Raw genomic sequence first — 21,850 nt, 5'->3', positions numbered from 1 at the left:
ATAAAATATCTAGTACTGTACTCAAAAAGCTGCATGTACCTGTATATGTACATGTACATGTATGTAAAAGAAATCCTTAAGTAAAATGCGACTGTAAAAATGTTTGTTCATATTGTGTCTAGCCTTATATTTTGGAATTTTCAAAGACAGTTTCCAGTGAAAGTTTAATTCAGTCCATGGTAAGTCAATCACAAGTCAGTCATAAGTTAATCACACAAGTCAAATCACAAGTCAAATCACAAGTCAAATCACAAGTCAATCACAAGTCAGAGAAAAGTCAGTCACAAGATAATCACAAGTCAGAGACAAGTCAGAGACAAGTCAGTCACAAGTCAATCACAAGTCAATCACAAGTCAGTCACAAGTCAATCACAAGTCAGTCACAAGTCAATCACAAGTCAATCCCAAGTCAATCACAAGTCACTCACAAGCCAGTCACAACTCAGTTACAAGTCAGTCACAAGTCAGTCATAAAACGATCACATGTCAGTCACCTGTCAGTCACAAGTCAGTAACCGGTCAATCACAAGTCAATTAATACAAATGTAAGTAACAGGATGAACAAAGGAAAATAAGAAATGTCACATACAATGTAGTTCATTTCAATAGCTCGTGACTAGAGACTGGATGATTTGTGTTTGACTCGTGCTTGAATAGTGATCGACTATTTCCACAGCATTCAGTGAAAATCAAATCCAGTGTTTCAAATTTGTTCAACATTGGACTGAAATACTCCCAAAAAACATAATTGTTAATGTATGCATGTCGCTGTTACTGCATTTTAACTAGATAGAAAAAGGTCCCAGAATATGTAGTACTTAGAAAATGTTTTGGAAGTTAACCTCAAAAACCATATCTGGATTACAAATGATAATAATATCTTATTTCACACACTTTTTGATAACTTATTTCCCTGAAAAAAATCAATGATTTGATTCTGAAAAATGTGTTCGATATGAGACTCACATGTTCCAGGCATGCAGTAGCTTTCTTCATGGACAGACAGCTCAAACCGAGACTGGCAAGCAACTCTCCTCATCAGGCACTCCGACTCGTACATCTGACCATCCGAAGCGCAGACAGGGTTGCCTGGCAACTCCTCGCAGTCGAAGACGCAGCCCGCGATTGGCTGACGGTTCCTGTTCAGTTTGCAAGCGACGTTACGATCAAAGTTGGCCGTTGCGCAAGGATCTAAAAGAGAAAGTTGTAAAACAAACAATTTACTGGCAAACTTTATAACGGACAACTTAATTCACTCCTGACTATGTACATGCATTTTATGGAAGCTTGTACATGTACATGCATAATGGATGTAAACTCCTGACAAAAAAACACAAGCAACTTTAAATATGAGGTATAATTTTTTACTGAAACATTAACATTTTTTTATACATACATGTACCATATGGGCCATTGTATAGATTTATAGGTCCAAAGTGTGACATTTGTCCTGTAAACAAATGTAACAGGACGGGAAAAATGAACCCCAAATTTATAGAAATCGACAAACTTTTTTAATCTTTTGTATCAAAAAAAAAAAAAAAAGGAAAAATGGAAATTTTGTCCAACTTACTGCATTTCCCTTGGAAGATGATTCGGATCTCTCTCCGTTGCAGACAGCTAGCCCGTTTCATCTCGCACTCGTTGGGATAGTCCACCCCGTCGCCTCCGCACACGGGGTTGTACTCCAGCGCGTCGCACTCCTGCGAGCACACGCACTTTGCCGACGCGCCGTCCGGGGTGATCATGCACTCGGCGCCAAACGGGCACTGCTTGTTCTGGCACAGGCTCGTGGAATCTAGGTTCAAAAGACAGAGGGTGGTGAAAACGGTGGTGGCTAGGGTCTCCATGGTTACGCGTCTATCGCTGTCCAATACCGGCCGAGGAAATTCCTAGACGTCTGGCCTGTATACGGCAAAATAACAGCTGGGCAGAAATTTGCCTGTATCCTTCACTGTAGATTGATCACAATGTTATAATGTCTTGGACATTGAAGTTAAAGACGTCCTATCAATAAGGAGGCAATGCAAAGTACAGGTTTAACAAAATTCCAGGAATCACACGAGAAACACTTGATGTTAACTAGCAAAGTATTAGGGTTGCTTCCAAAACAATCTGGCAACACAAGAGTACAGTATCTTGCCAAAATCTTGGAGACAGTGTGATTGAGCAATGTTTCAATCTCTGAGATGCTGGAAGCAAGATTTCTTTCACCAGATGAAGATGATGACGGAGAAGCGACAATCCAGACTCCCTTGAGGGTCTTTCTCCAGGGAGAGCAAGCCTGAAGAGAAGAGCAAAGCGACCAAGGGGAAAAGGCTTGACATACCCTTCACCGCTGCAAAAGGTTAAAAGTGCTCCGTTCAACTCAGACAATCTCAGTTTCAATTACGTCCTATTAATCCCATGAACTTGCCAGTTTCCACCGAGGAAAGAAAGTCAATTGTCCGCTTGCGAGTTGAAATACACACCCACAAAACAAAATCATGTAGATTTTATATCATGGAGATTTGAAGTAGCAAACAGGATGGCCGTACCTTTGAACAAAGCCAATGTTATGAAAAAGGTCCGGTTTCTACACCCTTAAATGCACAACCCAGCCGTTGAATTTTCTATTTTAATCTTCAAATCTCTTTTTCGAATGGCAAGATCCTGATAGGCAGCTGGCAGTGGAAGTTGTGACGGAAAACACACACTTGTGGTAGTTCCGTTGTTTGTTGGGCATACTAATCTTTTAGTATCGAACCTTTGGAAGCCTTAACAGATGAAGAATGAAACTCCTGTATCAAGACCACACCGAAACTACGCTGGGTGGGGTTTTCCGGACAGGTGTATTCGCCAGGTGTACGGTAATCTAAAGTCGAATCCGTCTCGTAGCACGTGGGGCAACAAAAACCTTTCACAGTTTAAAGAGAGACAAAGTCCAACTGGGTACTTGTAAACTTGATCCCACGCTGGCGTCGAATGTTTGTCATTGGGTCAACAACGGCAAACTGACTCCAACAAGCGAAGAAGTAAAATAAAAAACTAGAGAAGTGACGATATTCCAAAATACACACATTACACAGTAAAGTGATAAGGGTTAATATCTGCTGTGCAAATACAGCCACGATGTCTCGACCATAAAGATATTTGAATGCAAAAGCAACCTATAACAATCGTTGAAACTGCACTGAGAAGTATTTTGAAACAAAACAAAGAACAAAATGTGGCATGCAGCAAATTTATCAACTGTTGAGGTTATATTTCACAAAGAATTCATTGTTTCCAACATGGAATTCAAAAACAAATGCAGAAGTTACTTCAATGTAAAGGTTTAAGTCCAAATTCGTCTTGCAAAGAAAAAGATGTCGTTTTGGGGTACTGGGATTTTCCAAAAGTGTATTTATTGGTGTATAATGGGAAATTCTGAAAAGTTTATACGAAGCCGACACGTCTGAGTGTTTGCTTTTTATGACAACTACTAAGAGTTCAGCCAAAACTGAAGATGGTTCAAAGATGTTTGAATGATGAATCACAACGCCATTTCAGGAATGAGGAGAAACGAACGCGGTCCGGAGATACAAAATTACTTCCAGACAGAATTCCGATGTGGACTTATTCTCTCTCCCCCGATGATTAGAAACGCATATGTGTTCGGGAGGATCAAGCAGACATGTCGTTAGATTCATCAACTTGAAAATCCAATTCTGTCACTGTATACCACACTGCGCTGCCTAGGTCATGCGTGTAGCCGTGCAACTTTCATCACTGCCGGTTCACCCTCAGACCGTCTGCATTCTCAACTCCAAATGCGATCCCTCATGAATCCCTGACACTGATCTCACTAGTAAACTCATCCCACAGCCAGATTCAATGGCATCAGACTCGAGAATAAACTAAGAGCCATCTGCATGTTTTGTCCCTATACATGTATACATGTACGCATAAAGTCCCGGTACTAGATGACTTAAAAGCGAAACTAGACTGCAACAGAAAAAAACGAACAGTTAAACTCCTAAAGAAAAGAAAAACCACAAACGAGTTGTTATATTCAAGTTTCGGAATTATCCAAACACGCTGGCACTTTGCCATTCAATAGCTGGTATTCTAAACACCGATCCAGTGAACAATGTCAGGTACACCGACAATGTCGGTAATAATCTGTACCCTGTAGACAAGGAAGTGTTAAAAAAAACGGTAGCTGATTCAAGGTGGGCAGAAAAGGAATTGCTTTCACGTCGCGCTGGGTGCTTTTTCTTGTGTCAGGTGTGTGGGCAAATGCCGCCTACTGTTCGGTCATTGTCAAGGCGCTACCCATGCCCAGCGGTCCGTGGCCAGCGATTCAAACCACCGGGCTTGAGTTTCATCGCGGCAAAGTCACCTCTGATCCTGACTATTTTGCCAGATTCTTTACAATGCTTGAAAACCTCCGGCTTTTCTTTTTTCAACACGACATGTATCCCACACTACTACCCAAAAAAAAAAAAAAGCTCAAAACGTTAAGAAGAAAGTGTAACAATGGTGGACAAAGCACCAATTCTTGTACAAATGGTGCTTGATTGCGACACACCAAAAACAGCGTGGGAGTTTAAGAAAAAAAGCCTCGAGTTTAAATTCCCTTTTGTCCAAAATCTGCTGTATTAAGTAACAAAATTTACTCAAAACGTTTTCCCTTTCTTTAGTTCATTATTCAATTTTCCTAAAAATTCTGCTCGGAATTTGAAAATGACCTTCCTTTTGCCCAAAGTTTGAGTACCATTAGAAATTTTTGGAGAATTTTTTATTCAATGCGCTTTCAAGAAATATTTGAGTCACCCAAGTCTGGTTTACCAAATGTACTCTTTAGTTATAGTACATGTAATACTGCACATTAATAAGACGAAGTACATGTACATGTACAATGTACATGTATTAAGACCTTAAGTCATACACCATGCGCACATGCACAGAATCATTTGTTCATTTGATAAACCGCTTTGGGGAATGAAGTTAGGAAGTCAGAAAAACCGACAAAGCGGTAGTTTCAAAAGAACACTGAACATGATTCTTATACCACATTGATCCTTTTACCAAAAAACAATAAACATGAATACAAGTTTTTTAAAGGGCCCATGCAATGTAATTTGTTTAATGCCATCCTTGGAAATGCAACTTTGTGTCCCATTTTACCCTATTTTCAATTTTCGTTTTGCCATTTTTCAAGAGTATTTTCGTGCCATTTTTGTTTTTGTGCTAATGCAAATTTCCATATTCATGAGCAAAAGTGTGATGTCATTTCAGACAGAAATCTCAATGTTACAGCTATTTTAGCACAAAAAGTTGCCAGAATTTTGGATATTTCAATGTCGTAAATGTCCATTTTTTTGGTGATACATGTACGCTGTTGTGTCAGTACATGGCAGTAAGCCAATGAGCACGCTTTCTCACAAATTTTTGGGTTCACAATTTCAACAGAAAACCCGAAAACTGAACAGTCTCTTCCTAAAATGATTACAGCAGCAGCGCCCTCAGTTGTCTGGAAAAGCATGGACAATTTCAAATGTTTAAAGACGTGCACTTTTTAACCAAATTAACTAAAAAGGGTTGTCATATATTTTCATACATTTAAGAGGAGTAGAAAGTTGCACAAAATATGTTCCTAAGAAAAATTCACTTCATGGACCCTTGACCAGTTCGCGTCAGAGGAGGACGTGATAACACACACTGGCTGTTTTTATACACTGGCACTGCTGGTGGCTTAAAACATTGCCTGGACTCGCCTCCCAGTGACATCTAAACAAGCTAATCCCTCGTGTATTCTGTACACACACACAAACTCTGTGAAGTCTGTGGAGGCTGACCATGTGTTGATCTTGAATTGGCCGTTGTGCACGGCCTATTGTTCTACAATTTACATGTACATGTATGTATGTGCACAATTCCAGTGCACACCCCAGAATATTGAAACATATGAGGTTTCAGCAAGAAATATCGTACAAATACTGTTGAAATGACTCTTGCGAATCAGTATTTGTGGCATTTGGCTGTATATCAGAAGTTGCTAGAAAATTTTGCCTTTTGCGAAATGTTAAGGATGGAAAATATGTAATTCTATATTTTTCCCCCTCGATTTTAAGATGAACCCTTTAAAGATTTCATTCCTTTTCAAACAGTAACTCCTCGACCATGCACTTCGTGTCCATTTTTGTTCCTTTAAACGTGCAATGTACATAAAAGGGAAAAGTTCAAAGTGTTATACAGTGCATGACAATGAACATGTACGTGCATGCCTAGCTGCATGTTGTTATCTCCGTGTCATTAATTATGTATTATCGACACTTCTACAGTAAAGCTGACATGGCTATCTAATGGAAAACCAGGTGATTCGCACGCTATAACCACCAAAAAAGAGAACGGCTTCTTTGTACATGAACATGACATGGGAGAACTTATTGAAATGACATGTCTAAAATCCATTACATAAAGTAGAGTTACATGTAACTCAGTGATTTAATATTTGAAGATTTATTTCCAAAAAGGTGATGAATGCCATTTTGTTAGCTTTGTAGGGCTGCCCATTTTCGAATAATTTAGTATTCAATTACTCGAAGCTGCGTTTGACCGAATATTCGGATATTCGAAAATGCACGCTGCAACTGCTGGCTGGTCTTAAACACTTTTCTGGTATCACACATGTCACAAGAAATTTTGACTCCTATGAAAGCTGGTCACATTAACACTTTTTAAAACCTGCCCAGCATATATTTATTCTCTTATTCAATCAGTCAATTATAAGCCAGACTTATAATTCCATTTTACATGTACATGTAGAGAACAAAGGGCAGAATTAATGAACTGCTTTCTTAAAAACAAAATTCAGCTAAACTTTGAGCAACAGGTACACCCATAATCTCTGTACCACCCCAAACTGCCGAACTTTTTACTCCCTCTACCACCCTTAGAGTTTTATGAATAAATAACATGTAATAAAATGTAACAAAGGCGTTATTAAATAGGTAAAAAAAAGAGTTACTACTTGCAAATTTTATAGTAATCAATGTGCATAAAAAAATATTTCACACAATGTGCTATTGAATGTCTTTAGTTGAGAAAGCAAAAGGAACTGACAGCCCCTCAACCACAGAAAAATGTACCTGCCCACCCCTCTTAACATAATGGAAGAGGCCAAAACTTTTTAGGGCAGACTTCTGGTTTAAACACAGTGCACTGCACATGATCGGGGATATCAATAAACGCACAAAAGTACATGTACTGCAACATGCACTTTGCGTAATGGATACTACAAATGTGAAATGGCAAGCTGTTAAAAAAATAGGAGTAATCATACTTTTTTTTCTGAACTGAAGTTTGCAGGCCGACCTTTGAATTGCAAAGCACTTTAGAACTCCATTAAAAGTTCCAGTCTAAATCCGTGCAGACATAAGGGCGTTTTTTTTAAGGCTCTATAGCTAACCTTGTATGACCTATACCTCAAGGCGGTTCATTTGTCCCTGAAATTGACCCTAAAAATCACCTTAAAATCCAGGAAAATAGTGACACACTAGCCTGCTACCGTAAGGCTGCAAACCCTTGTAAACATTCCTTTTTCAGCTGGTAAGACACAGGATTTTCTGATTTTAACCCTGGATTACTGCACTGATCAATCAAGGATAAAGGGAACCAGTGATGGACTTAGCCAACAACTCTATCAAGATAGAGGTCATGACCTCTTTTACAGGCACTTAATGTATCACGTTGAAAACTTTCCTGGTCCATAGGCATTTTTGGCAAAACCAACAACAGCACTTGATTCTTTTAACAGAGAATCATGTGATGAGATGCTTACATTCAAACAAGGGGGGGGGGGGACAGGGGAGGCATAGACACCCCCCTCTCTTGGCAGGTCCCAAATAGTGTATTCTAGGCCCTGCATCTGGGTAAACATAAAATAATAATCTCTCTGTCTCTTGAAAGAAAAAATGTGTTTGCAGGTTAGCCCTAATTCCTCCCAGGCCCTTTCTGCTAGGAACCATCCTCAATCCTCAAAAATCCTTTAAGATTTTGACTTATGTTCAAATGAAGGATACCCACTACATGTACCTCAATCCTTCAAAATCCTCCGACAGTCCTGCCTCTCAAAATGCACTCAGCCTCAATCCTCCAAAATGCTCCTCTTCAAACACCATTCATCCTCAATCCTCCAAAATCAACCGGTCCTAAACGTCCATGTGCCCTCAATCCCCAAAATCCTCTAAAAGTGCCTGGAACTTAGGAGAATTGAGGAGGGTCAGGGGTATTCTACACCCTGCGCTCCAACAAGTTCAGAGAACAAATAAAGAACAAAATCAAGACTTCAAACACTCCTCTCTTCTCCAAATGTTGATGTTCAGAGACCAGATGACATAAACTGTATCTAACATTTACTTTCCAGAAATTACAGTGGAATGTTTATGAAAATGGGGGGCTGAAAATGGGGGCTCAGTTGGAGATCTGAAAATGGGCGGGCAGAGAGAAAATATATTCAAAAAAAGGAGCAGATGCTAAGCCCCCTTACCCCAAAGCCAGCCCTTCCCCTTCCAACCCTAAAAATCTTAAGAGTCTTCATCCTACCCTCCTGAAGAAACTTCAAGTAGCGAAAGTGATTCTCTTGTTTGGATTCCTGACCTTTGCCAAAAGCAATTTTCCAATTTTCTTATTTACGACGCCGAGATCAATGGGTGAGGGAATTAAGTGGATTATTTCAACACTGTCAAAATAATATGAAGTTATTCCCCAAGGGCAAAAGGGTAATATAACTCAAATGGAAGGTTAACCTCAGGCTGTGTCAATCAAGTTGACTTGTATGCAGTTCTTGTACAATTTTGAGTTGGTTGCACAGTGAAGGAAGGTTTTCAGTCACAATTTTGAGACAGAAATTTATCATCTTCCAAAAAAATATAGGCATCTTTTAGTGAACACTAGCATCATGAAGTTCACCAGTGTTTCCCCTGGCTAATGAACTGAGTGAGGTGGTAAAAATTCAAACTGATGATTGAAACAAAACTTACGCACTCTGCAAACTGACAAGAATGCAGTGCTCACAAGAATGGGCGATGATTCAATCTACACATTCAAATTGTGAGTTCTTGATACATAAAGGTCAAGGAAAACGCTCATAAATTGCACAAAATGATAAATGTTCAACTAGTATTTTCTTTATTGCAAATCTTCGCAGCGAGGTGGTGATATTGGCAAAAATTGAGCGAGGTGGTCAATAAAAGTAGCGAGGTGGGCCGCCTCACGTTTGAATGGGCAGGGGAAGCATGAAGTACACATGATTGACCGACTTCACTCACCGAATCACTCAGTCAATCACTTGTACCTTTTTTTTAATTCCAATTTCCTAGCAATTTAAACAAAAATATTCACTTTGAATGAGACATCAAATGAGATAATCCACTAACGTTGGTTTTACTCAAATATTTCTTTACAAAATTGAGAGAAACCAAATATTTGTGACCCAACAGCAACTCGTCTCTCGCAGGGCTGGTTCATTAGGCAACAACTGAAAGCAATTTTTAAGAGGGTTGCAGATGCCCAGAATTAAGTATTCATTTAATTGAAACAAACAAACCGAAAATTTGTTAACTAGAATAAAATACACTTTTTGGAAAAGCAAGGCGTATGTAACTTTTTAATTGTTATAGTGCCCTCTCACAATAATGATACGTACCACAAGGCCCAGATGAGGCTACTGTAATCTTCTTCCTCAGTCGACATGACGATGATTTCATGTAGCAATCATTGTTGTAGGTGACGCCGTCCGTACCGCAAACGGGAGAGAAAAGGTCGGGGCATTCCTCGGAACAAAAACACTCTGCTTCCTGATTGTTCGTCTCGCGACACACTGATCCGTACGCGCAGAGGATCGTAGCGCAGGGACCTAGATAATGATAAGAGAAAGACAAGTCCAAAATTTAATATGAGTAATATTTACACCATTATTTTTGTTTATTGCGGTCCAATATTGAAGTCCAGTCTGTCACAAGTCTGGTTATAAAGTCCAGTCACAAGTCCAGCAACAAGTGACAATAGATGGACTATGAAGACCGGTTTATACTCGACGCGAAAGTGAATGGGGACACAAATTTGCGATGCCACAGTAAGTTTTCAAGCTGCATATTCGCAAAGTTGTCAGCCAATTGGCGTCGACTTTTGAAGCTGTGACATCATTTCAATCAGAAATGTGGACTAAGCTGTTGATTGGTCAATTGGCTGCCGACTTTTTGTAATACAACAACGGGTTACGGAAGACCTGATTGAAGACGCTCGCTGAAAGGGCAGAAACTCTAGGTCAAGACGCAGTCTTGTTTTGCATAATGTATCGCCGAATCTGTGTGAATATCATAGACCCTTGCTGTGCAAGGGGATATTACATAGTTTCAGGTCACATTTTTAGGTCAAACAGTTGAGTAAGGATAAACTTTTTGAAAAAAATCTGAAAATAGAATGACAATTCAACTGCGCTATGCATGAAAAGGTTTTCTAAATCACGAAAAAAAAACTGTCGCTCTTCATCAAAGATCATACAACCCTGGTTGCACTTTTCCATTGCTGTAAATGGGTAAACCGCCAAACGCCTGAACAAAGCTCGGTAAGCGATGGCCAGTCATTTGAATTCCGACAGGAAATGGGTTCAGAAATGTCAACACTCGCAAGGAACAATGATCGTAAAAGACGAACTTAACTGTTTCGGTCCTATTTTGTCTAACAGATTAAGTCTGAAATATATCACTCTTTGATACAAATCTACCAGCATCTGACATACAACACATCTTGTTTGGATCAAGTTTGCAATTCATTTGTTTGAACTGGACGGACTCAATTCTATTGAAACACAAAAGATTAATTTAACGTTTTCTTCGCTAAAGATGAAGTTAACTTTTTCGGTCGTTATTTGACTAACAAGTAAAGTCTGTAATAAATCACTCATTGATACAGATGTATGAGTTGGTGGCATACAACACTAAAACCACCACTACTCCCTCGTGTCACCCCTGCATTTTGCTGTTTGTTAGAAAAGTGCTTTCACTGAAGTTCAAACTGAGTTGGTTGTAAGTTGAACCTGATCACTGCAAAGAATGAACTTTTCCCAAGTGCTGATGGGTCCACACAACATTGGTCTACCCGGTACTTTTTACGACCAACAGCAAGTTTGGGCGTAACTTCCTCTACAGGGCCAGTCAAAAAAAAGCGAAACCCAGATGTCGGGACTATTGTTTTAGTGAAGTTCTGCACGTAGTACTTTCAAAATCTAGGATATGAAAGCCCAATTCATAAGCTTTCTTTTAGTACAAGAATCATTCAAATCACTCATGTACTTTCCAAGTTACGGAATTTTAAAAACAACCACCATTTTAAAGTTCTGTCCACGGATCACAAAAAAGGGTGCTTTCTTTAAAGCAAAACGAAAACAATTTACACACATCCCTATGTGATTTGTTTTCGTTTTGCTGAAAGAATACTTACCTTCTTGTGATCCGTGGACAGAACTTTAATATGGTGGTTGTGTTTAAAATTTCGTGACTTCAAAAGTACATAAGTGATTTGAATGATTCTTGTACTAAAAGAAAGCTTATGAATTGGGCTTTCATATCCTAAATTTTTAAAGTGCTACATGCAGAATTTCACTAAAACAATAGTCCTGACATTTGGGTTTGGCTTTTTTGGACTCTACAATGTACATATAACTATTGCTCATCAGGATTGTGGTCCCTACAACTACGGAACAACTAACTGTGTACATGTACATGTACATGTATCCATTTTATACATGCAGGTGATCTTTTTGTTATTTTGTATATTTCGTTTTGTTATGACAAAGGAGTCAAGGACATACGTATTTTCAGCTACAATGTAACTTCTTTTGTCCTTCATGGGTCTTTCAATGATAAATGTCAGAGACCGTCATGTCACAGACGTTTCCTTGAATTTAAAATTTGCAGGATATACCAATGTGCAATCCTAACAGAATATTGTGCAATTAGGTAGCAGAAACTGCAAGGTGAGAAATACGTAGCCATATTATGAACAGTACAATTGTCAAAGAGTCAAAAGCAGCCCAGCGCTTTTCAGGAACTTTAGGGGACCATTCACGACCGGTGCCCTGGTCAATGCCTCAAAACCCTGATTACTTCTGCCCCAAAAGGCTTGAAAGAACCCCAAGCTATAGAACTCAAATCAGGCGTGCTAAATAGCCTCTAATTTGAAAAGGGCCTAAATCCAGCTCAAGTCGTTTTTCCTTCAAATTGGGCTTTTATTGGTAATTTTTTATTCAACTACAAGTTCTTTAAAATGGGCGGGGAACTTAAGACTCCTGAATAGGGAACCAATATTGGTAAAGTTGATTTGAATTTTTTCTTCCGTCGTTTTTTTTTTCTTTTTCTGAGGTCATTTTGTCAAAAGATTTGCGATCGACTTGTGCATTGTGTCCCAAGTATTGACTTAACTGATTTCGCAGATTTTTCACGGTTCGGTTGGGGGCCGTTTTGGAGAACAAACTGGATCGGTGAAAATTTGGCTTTTTATTCGGCTTGGGAAAAAGACTATTTTCTTTTCTCCTGTCGGCTCTCGCCACGGGGAACCTTTCCCGACACTTTCCCAACACGTCTTTTGAAGATGGAGTCGCTAGCATTCACACATTACACTGTTTGGCTTGCGACACTTTGGTTGAGAAGTTGTACTTCTCCGTGTGGCGGTCTGCAAAGCAAAGCTGTGAAAATGTCGAAAGCCATAGTTGAGGTTTCAGAGTTTCTTTTTCGTTTCCGCTGCAGTTTCTTTTTCGGTCTCAATACTTGGCACTTGGATAAAGGTGGAAATATAGGTCGACTTGTGATGCGTGAGCTAATTGGGTAAAAATTTGAAATTGGAAGGAATCGAAGAGTTTTCTGCAGTAGAATCGGAATAAGATAAATGCATACGTTCTTGTACAATGTATGAGTATAAAGTAGACTGATATTTTCTTGTTGCTGCAGGAAGGGAAGTGGAGGGTGGGGTGGGGTGGGGTGGGGTGGGGTGGGGGTGGTATGGGGTGGGGTGGGGTGGGGTGGGGGTGGTATGGGGTGGGGTGGGTAGGGGTACCAAAAATGGAATAGGTCACTACATTCACTTTATATTGGGCCTAGACCAATTGCTGATTAACGACGACTGTCACTTCAAATAAAAATTGAAAACCTACATGATTCAAATTGTATTCCTGAAAACTTGCATCAAAATGTTCACTGGCATGGTACACATGCATATCGATTTTTACCATAAAATGTAAATTCTTCAATGCACAAACTACGTTGATACATGTTTTTAAACTTCAGCGATAGTACAGACTCACCAGTTGTTAGTGATTTAACAAATAATAATATTTTAATGTCAAGCACCACTCTGTTTTTTTTTTTGTATTGCAACCATATGCCTCTTGTCATTTCTATGTGAACTTTGGACGCCCGTCTTTAGGAAAAAGAACTTCCCTTGAACAATTTATAGAGTTTTGTCTAACTGATGTAAATTTTTATGCATAAACTAGGTAGATACTCATATACATGTACATGTACATGTAGATCCTAAGGAACCAGTTTTTAATGGTTCAACAATTACCGGTATGTTATTGCATCGATTACGGGAATGTTTTTAAAGATTTGTGCCAAAACCAATTTTTGGAGTTAAAATAAAATGGCCAGATGTGAACAATGATATATTGAGAATAAAGCCGACAGTGGAGTTTCAACTGCACGGCAAACATCTTTATTGCAACCAGCTGTCGGTAATGTGTTTTAAACTTTTATAGAAAGCAATTCTTATGAAAATCAAAAAATGGCAAATGGTGTACAGTGATATTGAGAATGACTCCACAGTACAAATCTCTGCTTTTATATTGCAACCATCTGTCAGTGAATTCGAAAGGGAACTTTGAACCCCTCTCTGGGAATAAAAAAATTATTTTCATGTCCGAGAGTTGTAGGTCTGTTAGACCTGAGTTCCCATGGCATGCAAAAAGTTGGCTTTTCCAGGTCGAATCACTCCAATGGTGTTGATTCTGGGGCATGGATGGTGGCTAGGCATTGTTTGGAAAGGGTGACATAACGACGTCACCATGGGCAAAGCAACGGTGATGGGTTATTGTATGGCAGGACAGGTGGAAAGTGAACTCTGGGAAATCGGACTGCAGATATTCCTCAAACAAATCTGTTCAATTTCTGTCAGCGGTGTCAATGTGTACCAAATTGTGTTTAATGCAAGACTACATCTCAAAACTTGATTTCAATGTCTCAGAAACTTAGAATATTAAAAAGTAATTCTATAACTTTCAATAAAGATCAAAATGCTTTACTTATTGCCACAGCTCACTGGGCCCTTAAAACATTCCTTATAGTTATAGCATCTCAGCTCCCTGCAGATGCAGCCATTTTCTACTGTGCAAATGGCTCATTCAAACACAATGACCATCTCTGCCAACACAGGTACCAATCATTTCTCCTGGCATGCCTGGTGGGGAGAAGCAATGTGCAACAAAGTGCCTTGCTCAAGGAAACAAGCACCATGACCCCAGGCTGGATTCGAACCCACAACCTGCAGAATTACCCACAGATCTTGAATTCATTGCACCAGCAGCCGATTTCACGAAACAGTGTGTAACTTACGCCATGCATAGGACTTTGTATGCAGCAGATTTATTGCAAAGCGGCGTAATGCACTTACAATAGATTTCACAAAACTTGGCGTAGCTGCGCAACGTTTTAAATAATCTAAACATCTTGGACGACTGGACGAGGATGATAATGGCATTTACGACGGCTGTTTGTGTATGATTTTGTTTGTTCATGAAACAGTCATGGAAGCACCTCGACTTGCCATTTTGAAAATGTTTTTGTCCGACTTTCTTTGAAATCGTCTGTCACGAGTAAAATCGTAATTATTTTACTTCAAACACAAACTTGTTAGAATCTTGTATTGAAGTTGATAAGTTGTGCAATAACAGGCTTCACAACGATCACAATTGGCTGGTAAAATAGTTCACTTTCAACTTTGCTATGCCACAATTACGCCACCTACAATGACTGCACAAGTTACGCCATAATTTGTTGCACAACTTGCGCAATAAATTGTGGCGCAAGTGGACTTATACCATTGCGTAAAGTTTCGTGAAATCGGCTGCAGACCATGAGGCCACAGCGCTCCACCAGAAAATGCAATTTATGCTAGACTTTATTCAACAGTTTCCATGTATTTGTTTTTTAACTGCTCACAAAATGAACATGTTTTAGAATATGAGGTGTGCTGGAGCAGTTGGACTTTGAAATACTGACACCATGGCACCTCTATGTCATGACCTGCATATTAGGGTTTAAGGACAAAAATAGGCGAGCAACTGACAACCTGTTACGCAGAAACATTCCAGAGTTTTAATGATTAATTTTTCAGTCTTTAAGGAGTCTTTTGTGGTCGGCAAAGTAAACCATGTTGCAATGATCGAGTTCTAAATGTTATTATTGCCCAGAATGGAATGTGCGGACTTCAAGACCTCTGTGCGTTTCTCAATTTATCTTTGTTTTGTGGGGGGTAATATACATTGCAAAGACCACACAGTTTTAAATGGAAAATGTGTACATTTCGTGTGTCATTAAGTTTGCGTTGTGACCCATGGAATCATTGTAAGATAGGGCCCCGTCTATCTGTCAGTTTGGTAGACATTGACCTCTTTGCCTAACGCACGCAAGAAACGTCCCCGCTCGGCGACTAAAGTCCGGCTGGCAAAAGTCACGATTCCAAAGTTTAAAACTGACTGACAAAGTAGACTTATCAGGCAATATAGGATTCTGATCTGCAAAGTGCAACTCAACTTTATTAATGCACATTTCATCATGGTTCAAAGGAAACGTGCGATACGTGTACATCTTTTCTTGATTTATCATGGCAGGATGCTCTCAAAACGGAACGCAGAGATCTGTAACCTATTTCAATCAAATCTGCAAAAAGTCTCACAAAATGGGTTGATTGCAGAATAAGGACAAAATATACCATACATTCGACCTACTTTCCTTGCTTATTATCTTGAATGCACAATACGTAAGACAGTTTACCCATTCCTAAAGCCTGTCACTCGGGTGGTTTTAAACAGTTGTTAAACACGGGCTTCCGGTCTCACATGAAGTTTGGACTCTTGAAATCTGTATCCTTTTATCCTTTTACTAAAGCATGAGCAATACTATCAATGAGTCAGTATTTCATAAAGTCCTAAATTCACACTACACCGGCACCGCCGCATTCTACACCACATCGCGCAATACGCGCCAATCTTCATATAAGGAGTTGATTACGGTTGCTTGCGCGAGGCACATACCATAACACAGCTAGAGAGTGCATGGTGTTTAAAAAAAAGCATCCTACATTAAAAGATCCAACACTGTCTGTCTGTCTGTCTGTCTGATGTCTGTCTGTCTAATGTCTGTGTGTCACGTTATTTTGATTAAAGTAGTTTTGGACAGTATTAAACAAGTACGATTAAAATCAGCTTCGGGCCTGGTTGCCGACGTCCCGACCCCAAGCATGCCAAGCCAGTTTTAAATGTACTTGTTTAAAACCAGCCAAGCACATTATTTTTTTCCTCATTAAATTTTGTTTAAAAGCAATTTTTTTTTGTTTTTTTTTTTGAGACAACAGGAAAAAACTTGAATGTGGATATTTCAATAAACTTCAAGTACATTGTATAAACATAAAAAAGGTGTTTAAAATACAGACCAATCCCAAATCTATCATGAAGGCCCCCTTCAGAGGAGTCGGGTTGGCGTAGCAGTACTTTCCTCACCTTCCACTGCTGTGACCCGGGTTCGAATCCCGGCCGGGCCAATATGTGGATTGGGTTTTCAGTCCCTGCCTGATTCCGTGGGTCTTCCTCAGAATATTATCCCAGGCTTTTCCTCCCACCTCTAAAACTGTAATTTCTTCTCACTGTCTTCTCTCTATAGGTTTCTTTAGGCTTGTGAGCTACAGTGCCTAGGTCGCTTTTGAGGAATCCTTGGTTTCATTACCAGAAATGATTAATATTAATAACAATAATAATTCAATGGCGGAAAGCATTGTGCTATATTGGCCAGATAATCCGTTATGGGACAGTTGCTTTGTACAATAGCGTGAGAATGGTATCTCCATTGAAAAGAGCCTCATGAGTATACGGTATCAGTTAATTTTCTAAGAAACTAAGACAGGAGAAATAAGTCAATCTCTTACCTTCTGAAATCGGTTCTCTTGTTACATATGGGACATCTGTAGAAAAGTGAAGAGAAGAAAGTTCATCCATTACTATCGTTCTCCATAAAAATTATCCGTGTTTCATAAAAGAAATCAACCTCAAATTCTGGCTTGAAAAAATAACTTTCTTACAAAAGAACCTGTAAAAAATGGTAAGAATAATGGAACTTGCGAAATGAGATGTACCGGTACATGTATCTGGCACTTGACTTCCATTACCGTGCAACAAACAGGAACGATTTCCTATTTGACAAATTCAGATTGTAAATCCTATACAATCACTTCAGATTAACAACAGAATACCCTCCACAGAAAAATCTCTGAATCTTTCAGAAACTCAGCAGAAATACTTCAAGAGTTCTACTTTGCAACTTATCAATTACTATAATGTTGTCTTCATCTTTAGAAACAGGTGCTGCAATGTTTTAGCCTAACTCTAACTCCCTCGGCCTTTTTGCTAGGATGTAGCCTCAATCCTGCAAATTCCTCAATTATTTCTTGAATATGGTCTGTGGAGGGGTGACCACTGCCTGAATCCTGCAAAATTCTGCGGTACTGACTGTCCATATATTGAGGCCTGGCCAGTGACATCCTGGAGCAGTAGCGATAATCCAGACCTATATTTATGCATGGCTGAGCAAAATCAATACAAGGTCTGGCCCAAGACCTTGACAAAGTCCATTCTCCGAAAACGCACTTTTGCCATGTACATTGTAACTTCAATCCTCCAAATGCCTCCACTTTGGCAAAGAGGATTTGAAGGATTCAGGGCGGTTAGTTATGCTACAAGTATGTAATTAAAACTTTACTTTGGGGTAGGGTTTATAACGTACTGTCAAAAAAAAAATTTCCTCTGAGATAGTCCGGCAAGTTTCAAATCAGTTTAATATTAAAAAAGACTCTCCCATCTCCATCCTCCATAGAAAAGTCGTGCACAGTGTTTAAAACATTGTGTCCAAATTCCCCATTCATTATTCTCCTAAAAATGATGCTCCCGCATACATGTATGTAAGCCTACGCAAACAACTTTTACAAATGCGTGCCACCGAATCACCTCTTAATAGTCGATCTTAAAACTCCCCAGCTGTAGTCCCTGTCAGAAAAGATTTGATTTATATTAATAGAATCTTGCACAAACAACACTCCAAAGCAAATTGACAGAGTCAGAGAGAACAGACAAAAAAAAAGAGGCGAACACAAACATACATCTGATAAGAATGACCAGGGAAAAAACAACGCTGAGGCAAGCTACCGCCAAGATCAGAATGTGGATCCTCCGAGGGCCCTGTCTTGGCCGGTAAATGGCGACCGTCTCGCATTTTATCTCATCCATTGTAGAGGGGGTGGGTTCCGACAAAGCGCTGGTATTCTGTCCTCAAATGGTAGCCGCTGAGGCGTCGGGTGAAGGCCGGGTAACTCGCAGGGACATTTTAAACGTGCCGGGTTTTCCATGGTAATAATGCTTGTGTAAATCCCGAACGTACCGAGTTTCGATCCAGGGCTGATGACACTGTGCAAGCTTCCATGGCAAGTTCAGGATCAGCTATTGACACAATGGGGATAAAAGTTGACTGATCAGCGAGCCCCGGCTAAAGGATCATACCATTCAGCTCAACAGGGGTGCTCACAAAACCAAAACCTTGTGCTGTAACAAACAAACCAGTTCTATCAATCCCAGGGTCTTCTAACTGCGAGTAAAAGCACCATCTATCAAAGTCAACAAGTCCAATTTACATAAAAGAAAAGAAAACTTCTGTCAACTACAGCTTCAGATATGACTTATCACGGGCATGTGAAAGCGCGGTATTGAAGTTTAATACCAGTTGTCCTGCAAAAAGGCAGGTAGATTTTCCAGAGTACAATGTGCATATATGGCCAAGTTCCAACTTCTATTGATAACCTTCAGATTGGATTTGATTTGTTGAATGCCTGTTCCCAGTAACTAAGGCACTTTGGTAATCCTTAACGACTCAGCACAAATCTTCAATAGGTGCTTTCTATAATACCCCACCCCCCCCCAATTTTTTTTTCTTTGATCAAGTTCATGGGGTCGCTTCCTTTTTAAAAATTTATTATTTGGCGTAGCTTGATCCTGGCTCCAGGCAGGCACTCATGAGGTGACGGAAACCGGTGGGATATTAGGCAGAGTTATTGTTGGCCGCTGTCGGAAAGCGGAAGATAGCGTGACTGGACAAGTACTGAGAAAGGCGACTATTAAGACTTGGGTGGACTATGGGTGGACGACCAAACTAACAGTCGTCAGCAATGATTTGCCGTCCATATTCAGACGGACTCACTGAATTTGACTTCTTTTCAAAACATCCTGCAAGAGTGATTGGATTTTTCGATGGAATTTGACAGGTGAAACTCGAAAGCACTCAGAGAGCGCAAAATTCAGCCAAGGCTACACAATTCCCTGCTATATTGTCTGTACACCCAAAAGAAATACTCGCATAAATGGTGAAGAATCCTTTAAAAAAATCAAGGATCCAGACCCAGATCCGAATCACTTCCTAAAGAAATTTCCATGTAAATCCGTCCATAACTTTTTGAGCTATCTTGTTAACAGACAAACCAAGCAACCAACCAACAAATTAACCAAATCCGATAAAAACATAACCTCCTTAGCGGAGGTAATAAACGTGTTACTTGGGATAGAACAGCATTTCCAAGGAGGCCATCAAACAGCCTTTATATTGGTTATCTTAAAGGGCGCTAACGCAATGTAATGTTCTTAATGCAATCCTTTTAAATGCACTTTTCGTCCCATTTAAACCTATTTTCAATTTTCATTTTGCCATTTCAAGGGCATTTTTGTGCCTTTTTTGTTTTATGCTTATGTGAATTTCCATATTCATGAGCAAAAGTGTGATGTCATTTCAGGCAAAACCTCCATGTTACAGGTAGTTTTAGTAACAAAATTTGCCAGAATTTTGAAAATGTTTTTTTCTTTGGTGATTCCTTGTTGTGTGTCAGTACATGGCAGTAAGCCAATGAGCAAACTTTTCTCAAAAACTATTTTCAGTAAGCATATTTTCAGTACAGCGCCCTCAGTTGTCCGGAAAAAGTATGGAATTGATTATAAATGATTAAAGAAATTCACTTTTTAATCAAATTAATCAAAAAGGGATGTCAAATATTTTCCATATATTGAAGAGGAGTAGGACGTTGCCAAAATAAATGTTCCTAAAAAAAGTTCACTTCATAAACACATAATGCACTTTCCACGTTTTGTTTTGTATCCGAGAATGATTTGGGAAAATGATGAAAATGATCGATGCATTCTCAAAGGACACCAAATTTATGACAGAAGTATCCTGCCACATATTGTTCCGATGTATTGCCGTATCTGTACTTGTAAAAAAACAAAGTAATCTTTCCCTGGTCTATTTAACTATGGTTTCCCGGCCAATTTCCTACAACATTCATTCACTTGTGAAAATCGGTCATTCATTTTCGACTGAATTTGAGAATCGCTCTGAACACACATTTCATTTTCGCTACCAGAGCATTCGATTCCATTTCAGTTCAATCAATTAAGTGATTGAGCAGCACCTTTCGTTTATGTCCATTCAGACTTGTTTACAAGACTTCTTTTTGCACTTTTAGAGGGCAATTTCAAACATATAATCACATTCAGCATTCTATTTCACTTTTAGTTGAATGCCATCGGCACCAGATACAATTAGGGATTTCTTTTTCATTAACCGTCAATCAAATTAGCTGTACCTGAAATCAATTTAGAAAAGGTATGCTTGCGTAAATGAATGCACAGGTAACGTAATTGGCCATCTGTTTCTCAAAACCGAATGCACGGACAATGAAAACGATTGAACTTTCGTTGAATTGAAATGGCATTCAAATTCAGACGAAAATTAACGACAGACTTTCAGAATTGAATGAACATTTCAGGAAATTGGCCGGGAAAACCTATATTAGCACCTATAGTACATTGTATTACATTAATTCACTGAAGAGTCTATAAAATCATTGAGAGCTGGGGTATTTTACAGTGAGTGATAGGCAGGGTAGTTCTGGGCGCTTCAGGGACTAGGTTTAAAAGGGTGTACCATGGACAGTTTTGAATGGTCAAATGTTTCAAAGTTCTGTTTATTTTTGAATATGTTTGGAAATGGCTAAGTTCTCCCTTGAACTTATTGTCTGTATAAATTTACTGTATAAATAAATTGTGATCTAAAATGATGTACCATGGAAAGTTTTGAATGGTCAAATGTTTCAAAGTTCCAGTTATTTTTGAATATGTTTGGAAATGGCTAAGTTTCCCTTGAACTTATTGTCTGTAAAAATTTACACATAATTGTGATTTGTCTGGTGACGACATCATCATTCCAATTAAATTGCTTCCGGTGAAAACCTCAAGAAGCGACAAAGGGCTTTACGTTTCAAATCTTAAAGAACTTTTCTCAAATGCCACAAAGAAAAGTAACAAGTTTATTTGTTTCAACAACCACTCAAACCACAGAGGGCGGTATTTCATTTTTACTGCTCATAAAGCTAGTGAGAGGTAGTGCACACATTGATTTCTGCAGACGTTACACATTATTCAGCATATCTTCACCACAAGAGGGCGCCATTACACTTCACCATT

At 39.2% G+C, this 21,850-nt stretch overlaps 1 protein-coding gene across 3 annotated transcripts in view; it reads right to left on the bottom strand.

The window, feature by feature from the left end:
* Window positions 1-18,766, bottom strand: part of LOC119731705 (agrin-like) — a 57,642-nt gene extending 38,876 nt beyond the window's left edge. The window contains exons 1-5 of one of the 3 annotated variants that reach the window (XM_038204926.1): window positions 18,448-18,766; window positions 17,221-17,256; window positions 9,674-9,883; window positions 1,574-1,798; window positions 967-1,191 (exon numbers count right to left, since the gene is read on the bottom strand). In XM_038204926.1, the coding sequence (XP_038060854.1) occupies window positions 967-1,191; window positions 1,574-1,798; window positions 9,674-9,883; window positions 17,221-17,256; window positions 18,448-18,574 (823 nt within the window). In that variant the 5' untranslated portion in view covers window positions 18,575-18,766. The remainder of the gene's footprint in view (window positions 1-966; window positions 1,192-1,573; window positions 1,799-9,673; window positions 9,884-17,220; window positions 17,257-18,447) is intronic. The other 2 variants (XM_038204924.1, XM_038204925.1) reach the window with 2 other exon arrangements.
* Window positions 18,767-21,850: the final 3,084 nt, after the last annotated feature.

This window comes from Patiria miniata, unplaced genomic scaffold, assembly GCF_015706575.1.
Source record: "Patiria miniata isolate m_02_andy unplaced genomic scaffold, ASM1570657v1 HiC_scaffold_24, whole genome shotgun sequence".
In the NCBI taxonomy this organism is placed as follows: domain Eukaryota; kingdom Metazoa; phylum Echinodermata; class Asteroidea; order Valvatida; family Asterinidae; genus Patiria; species Patiria miniata.
Note: the sequence above shows the minus strand (reverse complement) of the source record. Positions and strands in the feature narration are given on the sequence as shown.